This window comes from Cebidichthys violaceus, unplaced genomic scaffold (genome assembly GCF_023349555.1).
Source record: "Cebidichthys violaceus isolate CVI_PGR_0920_01 unplaced genomic scaffold, fCebVio1.0.p SCAF_43, whole genome shotgun sequence".
Classification (NCBI taxonomy): domain Eukaryota; kingdom Metazoa; phylum Chordata; class Actinopteri; order Perciformes; family Stichaeidae; genus Cebidichthys; species Cebidichthys violaceus.
In genome coordinates, this window is record NW_027176628.1 from 1,047,357 (window position 1) to 1,062,356 (window position 15,000).

At 45.2% G+C, this 15,000-nt stretch overlaps 1 protein-coding gene across 1 annotated transcript in view; it reads left to right on the forward strand.

Annotated features, from left to right (window-relative positions):
• The window catches only part of LOC137886311 (serine/threonine-protein kinase BRSK2-like), a 93,779-nt gene that overhangs the window by 69,100 nt on the left and 9,679 nt on the right, over positions 1-15,000 (forward strand). Inside the window, 11 exon segments of the mRNA XM_068728725.1 lie at positions 98-244; positions 613-644; positions 1,238-1,402; positions 1,572-1,669; positions 1,807-1,843; positions 1,845-1,952; positions 7,043-7,103; positions 11,050-11,257; positions 11,601-11,649; positions 11,735-11,858; positions 13,311-13,491. Of these exon segments, the coding sequence (XP_068584826.1) occupies positions 98-244; positions 613-644; positions 1,238-1,402; positions 1,572-1,669; positions 1,807-1,843; positions 1,845-1,952; positions 7,043-7,103; positions 11,050-11,257; positions 11,601-11,649; positions 11,735-11,858; positions 13,311-13,491 (1,210 nt within the window).

Below are 15,000 nucleotides of genomic sequence, written 5' to 3' on the forward strand. Positions count from 1 at the left end.
ACACTATTACATGAATCAGTACTCATACAGTCACTGCAGTGTGAGATGAATATCATCATGTCGTCTCCTCGCCTCCTCGTCTCCTCGTCTCCTCCAGGGCGCTCTGCCGTTCGACGACGACAACCTGAGGAATCTGTTGGAGAAGGTGAAGCTGGGGGTTTTCCACATGCCTCACTTCATTCCTCCGGACTGTCAGAACCTCCTGAGAGGGATGATCGAAGTGGACGCCGGCAAGAGGCTCACGGTAAAAGCTCCTCCCACCTCACTAAAAGCTCCTCCCACCTCACCGCCGGTAGTCGGTGAGGTGGGAGGAGGGCCCGGCCCCACAGGATTTGTTTCAGAATAGAAACGCCACAAAGATAACACAGGCTGTGTTTCGTCTGCACGTCTTATGAATCTCAGAGGGTCAGTTAGGTCACCTGTCACAGCTTTTAAAGGGCCAATCAGCAGCTGCTCCACACCTTTAAATGATGTAAATATCAGGATGTACGAGCACATTTTGACAGCTCATAACTGTCACATTAATCCGTCACAATCACATGAGAAGCATCACCATGAACGAGACGTTCTTCTTCTGTCTTTAAAGTTTCTCTCCTCTGCTTTGTGTTGCAGTTGGAGCAGATCCAGAAGCATACGTGGTACCTGTAAGTACAGCCGCCATTTGTTCCGTGTTCCCTGTCTGAGAATGATGAACGCAGCTGATGCAGAATAATAAACGCTGCCATCACGTCTGTGATGGAAGCCTCTCAGAGAAGAAGACGCTCCATTAGAGCTCAAACATCTGGAGACCAGTCCTTAATGGACCGCTGGTCTCTGGTGGAGCTACTATTCCTGGGATTGATTTGAAATCACTGATCAGGCCGAGTTGCACCGACAAGTATTCATTTTTTAAAAACCGGATTAAATCACGATTTAAAACTAGTTTTCAAACAAGGAAATATTAAATTCAAACCTCTCTGTTAAAGTTTTTTTTTTACTAGATTAAATTAAAACTTTAACTCCGATCCAAACGGTCATTTTAGACAAGACTTCTATAAACCAGAGGAGTCGCCCCCTGGTGGACACTAGAGAGAATGCAGCTTTAACACGTGAAGCTTTCACTTCACTTTTTAGAACCTGGAGTTCCTAGAATAAAGCTGAATTTGAAGAAAGCTCAACTAAACATCTGTAACTTAAGTCCAGATGTTGTTGTTTTTAATGAGTTTCTGTAACTTAAGTCCAGATGTTTGTGTTGCAGAGCCGGAAAGAACGAGCCAGAGCCGGAGCAGCCCGTCCCCAGGAAGGTGGCCATCAGGAGTCTGGCTGCAGCCGAGGAGATCGACCCCGACGTCCTGGAGAGCATGCACTCTCTGGGCTGCTTCAGGGACAAGGACAAGCTGAGCAAAGACCTGCTGTCTGAGGAGTGAGTGAGGAGGAGGAGGAGGAAGATTAGAGGGGGGGGGGGGGGGGGGGGGCTGTCAGAGAAATATACGGGATGGCAGAGGAGCCGTCAGTTTGATGAATGCTTCTGTTTAGCGTGTCTGGTGATGATGGAGCATCTTAACCGATGAGCTGTCTCCTCCTCCCTCCAGAGAGAACCAGGAGAAGATGATCTACTTCCTGCTGCTGGACCGCAAGGAGAGGTACCCGAGCCACGAGGACCAGAACCTGCCGCCCCGCAGCGAGATCGGTAAGTTCATGAGCAGACGTCCTCAGCTTTGTGTTTACTGCTGACGTGCTGAGCTGACAGCGTCAACACGTTAGCCTGTAGAACCTGGAGATGTGAGGACAAACGTGCAGCAATAACAAAGTCACCTGTCTGCTCAGCCGACCCCCCCAGGAAGCGCGTGGACTCGCCCATGCTGCGGGAAGCGGCGGCCGGAGAGGAAGTCCATGGAGGTGCTGTGCGTCACGGAGGGGGGGTCCCCGGTACCGGTGAGACGGGCCATCGACATGGCGACCCACGGTCAGAGGTGAGAGACGGAGACGGAGACGAGCATGGACCGACACGCACACACACACACACACACACACACACACACACACACACACACACACACGGAGGTCCAGTTCAGTTCAGTGAAGGAAGGAGGTTTCAGATTGAAACTGAAGTCACGTCCCCCATCTGCTCGTCCTCGGCTGTAAATCCTCCTTCACTGAACCTGCGGTTAAAGACGCAGCGTCACAAATCACTGAGACGCCTGACGGCCGCCGTCAGCTCTGCAGGACAATCCTACAGCGCATGAACACAGGACGAAGTGAACAAGAGAGGAGGACGAGAAGCTTTGAGAAGACCTGGTGTGTGTGTGTGTGTGTGTGTGTGTGTGTGTGTGTGTGTGTGTGTGTGTGTGTGTGTGTGAAAAGCTGGTGCCTCAAGAACAAGTCTATGAAAGAACATGTTCTACTGTAAACGTCTTCTTATTTATGGAGCAGTTGATGTAGATCAAGGAGCTGAACTCAGAGTTCCCTTCATGCTTCAGTCAGTAAACAGATGTAGTTCACTGCGTCATGAGTGAGTGAGTGAGTGAGTGAGTCGTTTATTTGTGACTCATCTGAAGTCTACTTTTGTTGTGAGTTATTAGTGACTCTTATTATCACAACATGAACAGACGGTCGTTGGTTTTCATGTTTCATATGTTTAGTGACATCATGTTCAGAGAGACTCACGCAGACATGATGACGAGTTTAGCGACGTAAATAATAACTTATTAAAAGTTTATGGAAGATAACGGTTAGAAAAGCGAGAGAAGGTTCGCTGTGATATGAAGTAAACATGATGTAGTTATGAAGCCTTTCAGTTCAATGTACTACTTCAAGGACTGAGGCTTTGTTTTCATGGCTTCATCGTGTTAATATATATATATAGATATATATCTATATATATATATATATATATATATATATATTATAATAATACGTAAAGAATGAATGTGAGACAACAGAACAATGTGAAGCCAGAGTTTGATTAACAAGAGTAAATATTTAAGGCAATAACCACAAATAACAGATGAGAGGATGACGTCACAGCATGAAGCTGAAGCTGTCATATTTCTGGACCGGTATAGATTTACATCCTCTGATCTGATCCAACACTCTGCAGCTCTGTGACTGAACTTCAGCTTGTTTCATCATCTGTAGTCGAGGCTAATTGATCCATTAGCAGCTCGTTAAGGAGGCGCAGAACAATTAGGGGTTTTGGGTTTATTCACTTAACCGTTAAAGGTCCAAATCTGATCCGACGTCCGTCAAGGTCTTCATCTCTTCAACCCTCCACAGTGAGGAAGAGTCAGTTCACACTTCAACCCTGCAGTAGATCTGATTCACACCGATACGAGTCGTCACGTCTTTCTGTTTGAGAAGAACAGAAGGTTGAAGTTCAGCTGTGCAGCTCTTCATCCTGAGGAGGAGGAGGAGGAGGTGGAGTAAAGACATGAATTCAGCTACGACTAAAGCTTTCCTTCTAAATTAAAACAACGTTTTAAATGTTGTTTTAAGTCTTTCTCTGACGGTGGCTGAGGCTCATGGGTAACGTAGTATTTAGAACGAGTATCTCCTTTTTCTTTTATACATTTGCTTCTTTAATCTCAGAGAATATCACATGTATTCATCATAAATGTATTACTTTAATCTCTTTAATTCAAGAGTTAAATATTACTTATTATTGAAATAGTCAACAGACTCAAGCGATCTGCTTCCTTAACAAACAAACAAACAAACAAACAAACAAACAAACACCTCTATATAAAGTTCGGTTTAGGCAGAGAAGAACCACAACACTACGGTTAAGGTTCCAGTTGTTGTCAGACCTTCATCACGAACACAGCCTGAGGTCTAGTTTAGTAGACGATGGTCACCAGCAGACGTTCCAGTGGACTCCACACTGACTCCAGCATGACTCCTGAATGTTCCTTCTGGTTCCTGGTTCCTGGTTCCTGGTTCCTCCTCCTGGTTCCTGGTTCCTGTGCATGAACTGAGTTCTTGTGTGACTCTTTGTTTTCTTGTTCTTCGTTCTCTGGTGATGAATCTGTGACTCGTGTAGTTAGTTTCTTCTGATGCATGCTGAACACTTAGGGTTCCTCTATGTGACGACCTTTTCTGTCTGTCTCTTGGTTTTTCTGTCCCCCCCCCCCCTTTGTTTGTTTGTTTGTAGTAAATCTGTTTTCAGTAAAAGCTTGGATATCACAAACGCTAACTGCAGCAAGGAGGAAAGGTATTGGTCGACTCCGATTCCTGTTTGTGCTTGTCGTGTCTTTTTACAGTCCATCAGTTCACTGTCCTTCTTTCAGCGTCTTTGTCTTTCACTTTCAAATGTGTCTTTACTAAAACACAACTTTACTTTATCTAGTGCTGCATTCACACTATGAACAGAGACACAGAGACAGACACAGACAGACAGACAGAGACACAAAGAGACACAGACAGAGACAAAGACAGAGACAGACAGAGACAGAGACAAAGACACAGACAGAGATACAGACAGAGACAGAGACACAGACAGAGACACAGACAGAGACGAGACAGAGACGAGACACATACAGAGACACATACAGAGACGAGACACAGAGAGATGAGACACAGAGAGACGAGACAGACAGAGACACAGACAGAGACAAGACAGAGACGAGACACAGACAGAGACGAGACAGAGACGAGACAGAGACAGAGACGAGACACAGACGGAGACACAGACGGAGACAGAGACACAGACAGAGAGACGAGACACAGACAGAGACGAGACAGAGACAGACACAGGATACAGGTCTTTTTAATGTAAACCACCGACATGAAAATACAAAATTTGAACTTTGATCAACTTTTATCAGTGCCTCAATGACACGTATATGATAATATATATATATATGTGTGTATACTTATATGTATACTTATATGTTTGTATACTTATATGTATACTTATATGTTTGTATGGTTATACTGTATGTATGTATGTATATGTTTGTATATATCTATATATATGAGTTGAGTATCATCAGAGTTCAGACGTGTCTTAACATTCATATTGAAGATGAGTTAAAGAACAAACACACTGAAGCTCAAACCTTCTCACTGTTCTGGAGATCTTCTGATCTGTGAAATCAGAGAAGTAGCACACTTCCTCCTCTCTGCCCCCCCCCCCCCCCCCCCCCCCCCCCCCAGCCCTCGAGGGCCAAAGAGGATTTTTAGGTCAACTTTTTTTTATTCTGTTTCCATCTCCACTCCTCATTGTCAGTGCGTGCGTGCGTGCGTGCGTGCGTGTGTGTGTGTTGTATCAGTCATGCGTCTGCAGCCTCCCTGTTGGCTGACCTTGTGCCGGGGAAGCTGAGTTATCGATGGATGGAGATTAGCATGAATTAATTGCAGATGGAGCACAAACAGGAGGTGTAAAAAAAGCGAGGCTGAGCTCCTCCGGTGATCTCGCTCTCCATCTAATTTGGGTGGAGATCTACGAGATGAAGGCTGCTGCTGACGTCTGACGTCTCTTAACAAAACATTGATGAACCGAGAAGTGTCCGCCGGGCGCCAGCGGTCCTGGACGGGTGTGACGGTTAATGAGCGGCTTTGTTAACCTCTGAAGGGTCTCCTCGTCATCGACGCTCCTCCTCAGTGGTACAGCAGTACAGGAGGCTTGACTAACACTCAGTGATGAAGCTAAAAAAAAAGAATTAAAAAAAACACAATGTGACTCACTATCGCCTCTCAGGTACAAAGTGGTATTACAGGACAGGACGGCTAGCTGGTTAGCATGCTAGCTTCAGTAGACATGTACATGGAGCGCTCTGGATCCAGAAACATGCGCCGCATCATTAAACTGTGGTTCCAACACGATGACGGGTTATTGTGAGAAACAAGAGAGAGATGTTAAAGAAGCAATAATAATGAAAAAAAGGAACAAGATGGCCGCCGTTACCACGGAACACTTTTATGAGCTCCGACTAAAAAGACGACGACGCTGTGAGAGCTAATTTAACGCCAGTGATGTGATTCCTCTGTGTGTGTGTGTGTGTGTGTGTGTGTGTGTGTGTGTGTGTGTGTGTGTGTGTGTGTGACTTCAAGCATATTTAATTATGATTTACTGTTTTCATTTTTACTCTTCCAACAAAGCCAAATTGTCTATGGGCAATTAAGTCCCAAAGTCTTCAATGACATCAGCAGCTGTGTGGGTATTGGTTAAAGAGTGTGTGTGTGTGTGTGTGTGTGTGTGTGTGTGTGTGTGTGTGTGTGTGTGTGTGTAGTGTGTAGTGTGTGTGGGGGGGGGGGTGATCCAGAAAGACATGAGAGAGAGGAGGACGAAGATATGAAAAGTTAATGATACGTAAATGAAAAATGGAAAAATCTCATGAAGAAAAAAGAAACGATGCTAATGAATTTTTCAGTGTGTGTGTGTGTGTGTGTGTGTGTGAGTGTGTGTGTGATGCTGACGTGTCTGAACTATTTATAGATATTGACTCCAGGATGTTGTTGAGTTTGAGTGTTAGCTTAATGCTAACTCATGAAGAACCTCATCATCTGGTGATCCGTTCACTTTCTCTCTGGAGTCACCAAAGAGAAAGTTATTCAAATATTCCGCTTCAATTTTCATAATTTAGCACAATTTTAACACATTAAATCCCCCTCATACGTACATATATACATGTATCATTATTATTGTTATTATTATTATTATTACAGACAATCAAATCAAAAGAAGAGCAAAGGTCTCCAGATCTTATCTGTAGATTGAATCTCTGCGTCAGCGTCTTTTTCCATTGGACGGACTTTAAGACTTCACCAGAGAACCTGACAAAAGAGTCGTTCTGGGTCCAGATCAACCTGAACTGTGGTTCTGTTAGGTTCTAGAGAGGGAGGCAATAAACACTTTAAAAACCGTAACGTCTCCTGTAGTTAGAATAACGGAAATGAACCGTGAAGAAGCTGAAACAGACACTCCACGAGGTTCAGGGACCTCGTGTGTACATCTTGTGTGTAGTTGTGTAGAGCAGTGTGTGTGTGTGTGTGTGTGTGTGTGTGTGTGTGTGTGTGTGTGTGTGTGTGTGTGTGTTGATCATCTTCCTGTGTGTTTGTGCAGATCGCGGTCGATCAGCGGGGCGTCCTCCGGTCTGTCCACCAGTCCTCTCAGCAGTCCCAGGGTAAGTGTCCCGGTCCGCCCCCCATTTTGGGGGTTTCTTCCCACAATGCACCTCACCGGCTGTCGTTCCTTTGCTCGCTCGGCGGCGGCGGCTCACGCCACGCGTCTGCGGCCTTCATCGTGAGCCCGCCTCTCTGAGCTACGTTAGCGCCTCGTGCTAGCTGGACGAGATGCTCTTATGTTGAGAATGTCCACATGAGTACTTCTTTAAGTGTCCTTCTGTGTTTTCACCATGAAAGACACGCGAGCAACTTCATTCCTGATCCACACATGTAATGGTTTCCTCCTGATGCTCCAGCTGTAATCCCAGCCGAGCTTCATCACAGACCTCCGTCATGATGAGCATCGTCAGGATTTTATCCTTACTAGTAAACTCTTAACTGTACTCTAATCGGTTCTTTTTGAATATTATGTGAGGGGAAAAAGACAAGTAATTAATAAAGTAATCCACATTTCTTTATTATTCTTGTTTGTAAATAAATAGTCTTTATTGAGCAGCAACACTAGAAGTTCTAAAACCTTTAAGATACGTTGTCAGCCTCTACTGGAGTCAAAGGTTTCCTCTGTGATCATGATGAAAGTCTCACACTGTACTGAGAGGAGACAGAGAGACAGAGAGACAGAGACAGAGACACCGAGAGAGAGACAAAGAGACAGAGAGATAGAGAGACACAGAGAGCGAGACAAAGAGACAGAGAGATAGAGAGACAGAGAGAGACAAAGAGACAGAGAGAGAGAGAGACAAAGACACAGAGACAGAGAGACAAAGAGACACAGACAGAGAGAGACAAAGAGACAGAGAGAGAGACAGAGACAAAGACAGAGAGACAGACAAAGAGAGAGAGAGACAGAGAGAGAGACAAAGAGAGAGACAGAGAGAGAGAGCGACAAAGACAGAGAGACAGACAAAGAGACAGAGAGACAAAGAGGCAGAGACAAAGAGACAACGAGACAGAGAGACAGACACAGAGACAAAGAGACAAAGAGGCAGAGACAAAGACAGAGAGACAAAGAGAGGACGTTTGAGACGAGGACGTCTCACTCAGGAACTAAGAAAGCAGAACCGTTAACGAGGGACCACATCCATACCAACAGATTTTACTCATTTAGAACCGGTTCTGATTAGACTCGGGTTTTGGATCCCTAATAATAAGAATATGCTAATAATGATTTTGGAACTTCCTGTATTGCCTTGTATGGACTATTTGTTAACATACAACGGATTCTTTTAATCAATGATCACTATGAACCAATGAGAGTATCGATAGAACCCTAACGATTCCCGTCCCCGCGTAGAATAAAGAGCCACAAAGTGAAGGTGGACGAATGGGTCAAAGCACACAGGAACAGGACTTTCACCCAGGAGACCTCCGGTCGGGTCCCGCCTGAACCCACAAGTCATCAGAGACTCATCTGAGGTGGTCTTCATTAAACACAGGTTTAACTCAAGCTGCGACTAAAGAACTAAGAACTAAAGTAATGACTCTTCCCTTGTTGCTGAACCTCTGAATCGTGTGATGAATCAGTGAATCCTCCTCCGTGACAACCTTCAGCTGGAGTTTGTGGTTCTGGCGGCTTCAGTCGTGCTCCTCTTTAATTGCGTTGTATACTTTTTATTGACGGGAGCAGAGAGATCCACCGACTCCAACAGCTTTTAAAATGAAGTTTTAATCGCGGCGCCGCAGACAGACGGGTCTAATAAAACATAATGAGAGCAGAACACAGGTCCAGAGTCCACACAGTGCCCCTCCCACCGGCGCCATTCACCGTTAAGTGTGTCACGTCTGTGAGAGGATGAACTCCCCAGTGACACAAACAACAACGTCTAATTATCTGTTGGTTTTCTGTATGAGAAATCGTTTTTACCTCGATGTGAGCGGAGCTTTAGATCCAGACTCCGGACTCACGGTCCGCACAGAGCGGGTCCATCGCTCAGAGAACCGTCGACCCGCAGCGTGGCCGCATCTTCACAGACTTCTCTCTGAAGCTTTTGTCGGCGATGTTCTGCTGATCTTTAGCGATCTCAAGTCACGAGGTTATGGACTAAAACAAGGGGCTCCACGACCTCGACGGGACAGAATCCAGTTCAGGTTTATTCTTTTATTTTGGTTCATTTGTTTGTTTTTAACATCTTGAAAACCAACAAAATTTTAAAGATGTAGCATCGATGTGTTTAGGTGTTGCAGTATGAGGTTCTTCTCCAGAGATAACACAACACAAACACACTGACAGATGGAGGAGCAGTAGAGCAACCGCTCCTGTGTCCTGAGAGGTAGAACCTCTGTTGTTGACTCTGGTTCAACATCTTCAGTTGGAGTCCAGAATACGACCTCAGCAGAACATTGCTTTGCTCCATCTGCTGCAGTAGAACTCTGACTGTGGAGAAGAACCTCATAGAACCACACTACAGAACATCCCCACTGTCTCTTTAACCCGCTGGAGCGGATTGCAGCTGTTTGTACGAGTGGTTGTTGCATGAGGCCCTTCATTATGAAGACAAGTGGAGTCTCTGACACACACACACACACACCTCTTCCCTGAACCGACATGAGAGCCCCCCCCCCCCCCCCCCCCCCCGCTGTGTTGAGAGTGCTGCGGTGTGTGTGTCACATTGTTCTGACCTGAGTTCTATCAGCGACCATTCATTCCACAGCATCGTGCATCAGCACAGTGCATGAGGCTCCGGCCCGCCGTCCCAGGAGGCTGAAGCTAAGCTGCGTTAGCTTGTGTTAGAGCTGGTTCACTCGCTGGTAATCAGGGATGCACCGACGTACAAGAGACACGCCCACAATGATGTCATTCATAATGTAATCTAACACTTCCTGTTTCAAATTAAAAGGTTCATTCTTACAGTACACTCAGTGTTTACTGCTACATGAAGATTGTGAAGGCTAACGGCTGGACGTAGACAAATATTAAATATATAAGTACATAAATATATATTTATTATATTTATATTGTAATATATGATAATATATCTAATATATATATATATATATATATGTAGAGAATATAGATATATATTATTAGTCATCACTAGTTCATGAAAAAGCTGCAAAATCTTTTTTTAAATTGTTAAATAATAAAATAATGACATAATAATGTAATAAAAGGCAGAAAGCTGACATGTCCTATCAGATATAGTGTGATGTCTTGTTTGATTTCTTTAGTGTTTGATAGACATGAGGAGGCGGGTTGATGTCGGTGCATCCCTTCTGTTGATGCTCATGAATGCTCCACTGCTGCCTCCTGATTGGCTGATCACTATGCTAATCGCATGTTCTGTTTTTTTCTTTCTTTCTTGCACTCTCACCACTTCCTGCCTGCTCCACCTCTCAACCCATCCGACACGCTGCTTTTTCTTTTGTACAATTTCCCTGCTGTGTTTTTTTTTTTATTTTTTTAATTTTTTTTAAAAATGGGAACATGTGGTGTTCCTCTCGGCTTCTCTCATTGGCTGACTCTGCCGTCGTGCGTCACGGCTGCATGGCCCATCGCAGCCCACCAGGCGGTTTTTCATCCCCCCCCAGTCCCCAGACCTGTGTCAGTCCCCCAACTGCAGCCCCACCCGCTCCCCCGAGGTCCGCCTCAACGGGGTGGGGCCGCGCACGCCCAACTCCTACCAGCCAAAGATGGGGTCCCCCCTCATGCACCCCCGCACGCAGACCCTCCCCGCCAAGCCCAAAGTGTCCGAGAAGCCCCTGCAGACCACCCGGTCCAACCCGCTCCCCAGCACGGCCCAGAACCCCACTGCCCCCAAATCTGAGCCCTCCACGCCCTGCACCCCCAACAGTCCCCGGGTGAGACGCCACCCTCCCCTCACCGTCCCCCCCAAGCTGTCCATCCCCCTCTCCCCCGTGCTCCCTATGTCGCCCCGCCGCCGCCACCACCACCACCACCACCACCTCCACCCTGACCACAACGGCAAATCTGTCCCCATCACGCAGGTGACCCCCCACCCCTCCCCCAGAGGGAGCCCTCTCCCCACCCCCAAAGGCACCCCGGTGCACACGCCCAAGGACAGCCCGGCCGGCACGCCCAGCCCGACGCCGCCGCCCAGCCCGTCCATCGGCGGCATGCCCTGGAGGACGCGCCTCAACTCCATCAAGAACAGCTTCCTGGGCTCGCCGCGCTTCCACCGCAGGAAAATGCAAGGTGGAGTAGATTTTCAGATTAAAAGACTTTTAAGATATTACCTCTTTCTTATCTGTGTGTTTATGCATCGTGCTCGCAGCTCAGGGGAATCATCCGTCGGCTCCTAATGGAGTTTAACGGCTCACCTGCCGAGTCCACCACCAGAGAACCGTCTCGTCACAGGAAGTGGAACATTCCTTCAGCTTTAATTGGGGTGTTAATGCTTTGAAATGCCTCCAGACAAACCGAACGCAGCCGTGCTGAGACCATCTGGATTCATCTGCTGTGTTTATCCGAGCTAGGAACAGGAGCGTTACGTGTGAAGACCACTAACTCTGTGATCTTTGACCTCTTACTTCCGCAGTTCCCACCCAGGAGGACATGTCCAGTCTCACTCCGGACTCTTCTCCAGAGTGAGTAACGAGGCTGCCTTTAAAACCGTGTGTTAGTCTAAATGTTGTGGCCCAACCAGCTGACGTGAGCTCCCCTCCCCCACAGACTGGCCAAGAAGTCGTGGTTCGGTAACTTCATCAACCTGGAGAAAGAGGAGCAGATCTTCATCGTGATCAGAGACAAACCTCTCAGCTCCATAAAGGCCGACATCGTCCACGCCTTCCTCTCCGTGAGTCCAGGCGTCCGTCGTCCATTCTCTTCTTCTCCAGGCTCACGTTAAGATGAATATATAAATTAATATAATATATTATATTCACATATTCATGAATCCAGTGTAGAGAGCCGAGGCCAGACTGCTTTCCCTCCAACAGAGAACATGAATGTTTTCATATCGATAGATCACTGCCACTAAAAGCATGTTTAATATTAAACAATCACCATTATGTAAATGTCTTTAACGAGGAAGACCAGCTGCTGTCACTGTTTTATTGTCCACATGTCAACAGTGTATGGACCAATATCCAAAACATACATTTATTAATGTATTATATTTCATTTTCAAACATTTAAACATTGTGTTTTGGGGGTTCTGGATGAAAGAATTGTCCCCAGATAATAAATACAATTATTCTGCTGGTTAAAATATTCATATTTAAAGCTCAGTGAAGAACTATTGTTCGACTTATGAATATGTTTCATCAAGAAACAACAACAACATGCGCCTCGGCTGGTGAATCTTTTTAATAACAATCATTAATAAATGTTAATTCAGCTTTAATTAAACTTCAGTTAATAGTTATTTTATGTTAACAAACAATTACATGTTTAATAATAAGCTATGTGATGTTATTTATCTCATTGTATCATTATTTTTTGTAATATGAAATAATTATATATTATATATATATATATATATATAATGTATAAATGATATCTTATTTAATAGCTGAAGGGGCGAAAACAATTACATTCATTCACTGTTTATTATTATTATCAACAGTTTATTGCTGCACACATTTTACTATATTAAGTATTATTTAATCACTTTTAGTTGATGATTTGTAAACCTTTAAAACACTTTAGTAATAATTATTGATCAGTTTGTGACACATTATGTGGATGTTTTTTATAAAGGTGCTGATGATTATAATAACCACACAAATAATGTTTATAGATGCTTTATCTAATATTTATCAACCATTTACAAAGTAAGATAAACATCTGTTACCAATTATAGCTAATAATTAGGAAACATTCATTATCATTTCACTGTTTAACGTTTAAATTACTGTTAATTGACCATTTATACATAATTATTTAGTGAGACTGTAGCAGTTTAGACTGAACAATGATACTCATGCTAACAAAATAAGTGATTTTCAAACCACGTTGTGTCTCAGCTGTCAGTCAAACACAGAAATGTTCCTTTACAGACGACTGTATTCTTTCTTTCAGTGATATAATCATAATCATAACTTCTCCACAGTCACCTGTGGAAATGTCTGACTTCACGTCTCCGTACAGCGTCTGTTCTCGTCTCCGGCGCTGACTCTGCAGAAACGCTGTGACGTGTTCCAATGCAACCTCCTGCTGCCGTCTCCTCCCCTCACGTCTCACACACAAGATGTTTGTCTGTTGTTGATGCTGACTCAGAGTCTCCCTCCATCCTCCCCCCTCTCAGATCCCCAGTCTGAGCCACAGCGTCATCTCTCAGACCAGCTTCCGGGCGGAGTACAAGTCCACGGCCGGTCCCACGGTGTTCCAGAAGCCGGTGAAGTTCCAGGTGGACATCACCTACACGGAGAGCACCAGCGCCACCAAGGACAACGGCATCTACTCCGTCACCTTCACCCTACTGTCAGGTAAACACCACACAGTCACTCTGTCAGGTAAACACCACACCTTCACTATGTCAGGTAAACACCACACCTTCACTATGTCTGGTAAACACCACACCTTCACTATGTCAGGTAAACACCACACCTTCACTATGTCAGGTAAACACCACACCTTCACTATGTCAGGTAAACACCACACAGTCACTCTGTCAGGTAAACACCACACCGTCACTATGTCAGGTAAACACCACACCGTCACTATGTCAGGTAAACACCACACCTTCACTATGTCAGGTAAACACCACACCTTCACTATGTCAGGTAAACACCACACCTTCACTATGTCAGGTAAACACCACACCTTCACTATGTCAGGTAAACACCACACCTTCACTATGACTGGTAAACACCACACCTTCACTATGACTGGTAAACACCACACCTTCACTATGTCAGGTAAACACCACACCTTCACTATGTCTGGTAAAAACCACACTTTCACTATGTCAGGTAAACACCACACCTTCACTATGTCAGGTAAACACCACACCTTCACTATGTCAGGTAAACACCACACCTTCACTATGACTGGTAAACACCACACCTTCACTATGACTGGTAAACACCACACCTTCACTATGTCAGGTAAACACCACACCTTCACTATGTCAGGTAAACACCACACCTTCACTATGACTGGTAAACACCACACCTTCACTATGACTGGTAAACACCACACCTTCACTATGACTGGTAAACACCACACCTTCACTATGTCAGGTAAACACCACACCTTCACTATGTCAGGTAAACACCACACCTTCACTATGTCTGGTAAAAACCACACCTTCACTATGTCAGGTAAACACCACACAGTCACTCTGTCTGGTAAACACCACACCTTCACTATGTCAGGTAAACACCACACCTTCACTATGACTGGTAAACACCACACCTTCACTATGACTGGTAAACACCACACCTTCACTATGTCAGGTAAACACCACACCTTCACTATGTCTGGTAAAAACCACACCTTCACTATGTCAGGTAAACACCACACAGTCACTCTGTCTGGTAAACACCACACCTTCACTATGTCAGGTAAACACCACACCTTCACTATGACTGGTAAACACCACACAGTCACTCTGTCTGGTAAACACCACACCTTCACTATGTCAGCTAAACACCACACCTTCACTATGTCAGGTAAACACCACACCTTCACTATGTCAGGTAAAAACCACACCTTCACTATGTCAGGTAAACACCACACCTTCACTATGTCAGGTAAACACCACACCTTCACTATGTCAGGTAAACACCACACCTTCACTATGTCTGGTAAACACCACACCTCCACTATGTCAGGTAAACACCACACCTTCACTATGTCCGGTAAACACCACACCTTCACTATGTCTGGTAAACACCACACCTTCACTATGTCTGGTAAACACCACACAGTCACTCTGTCTGGTAAAAACCACACCTTCACTATGTCGGGTAGAAGTCAGTAGGAACCAACGG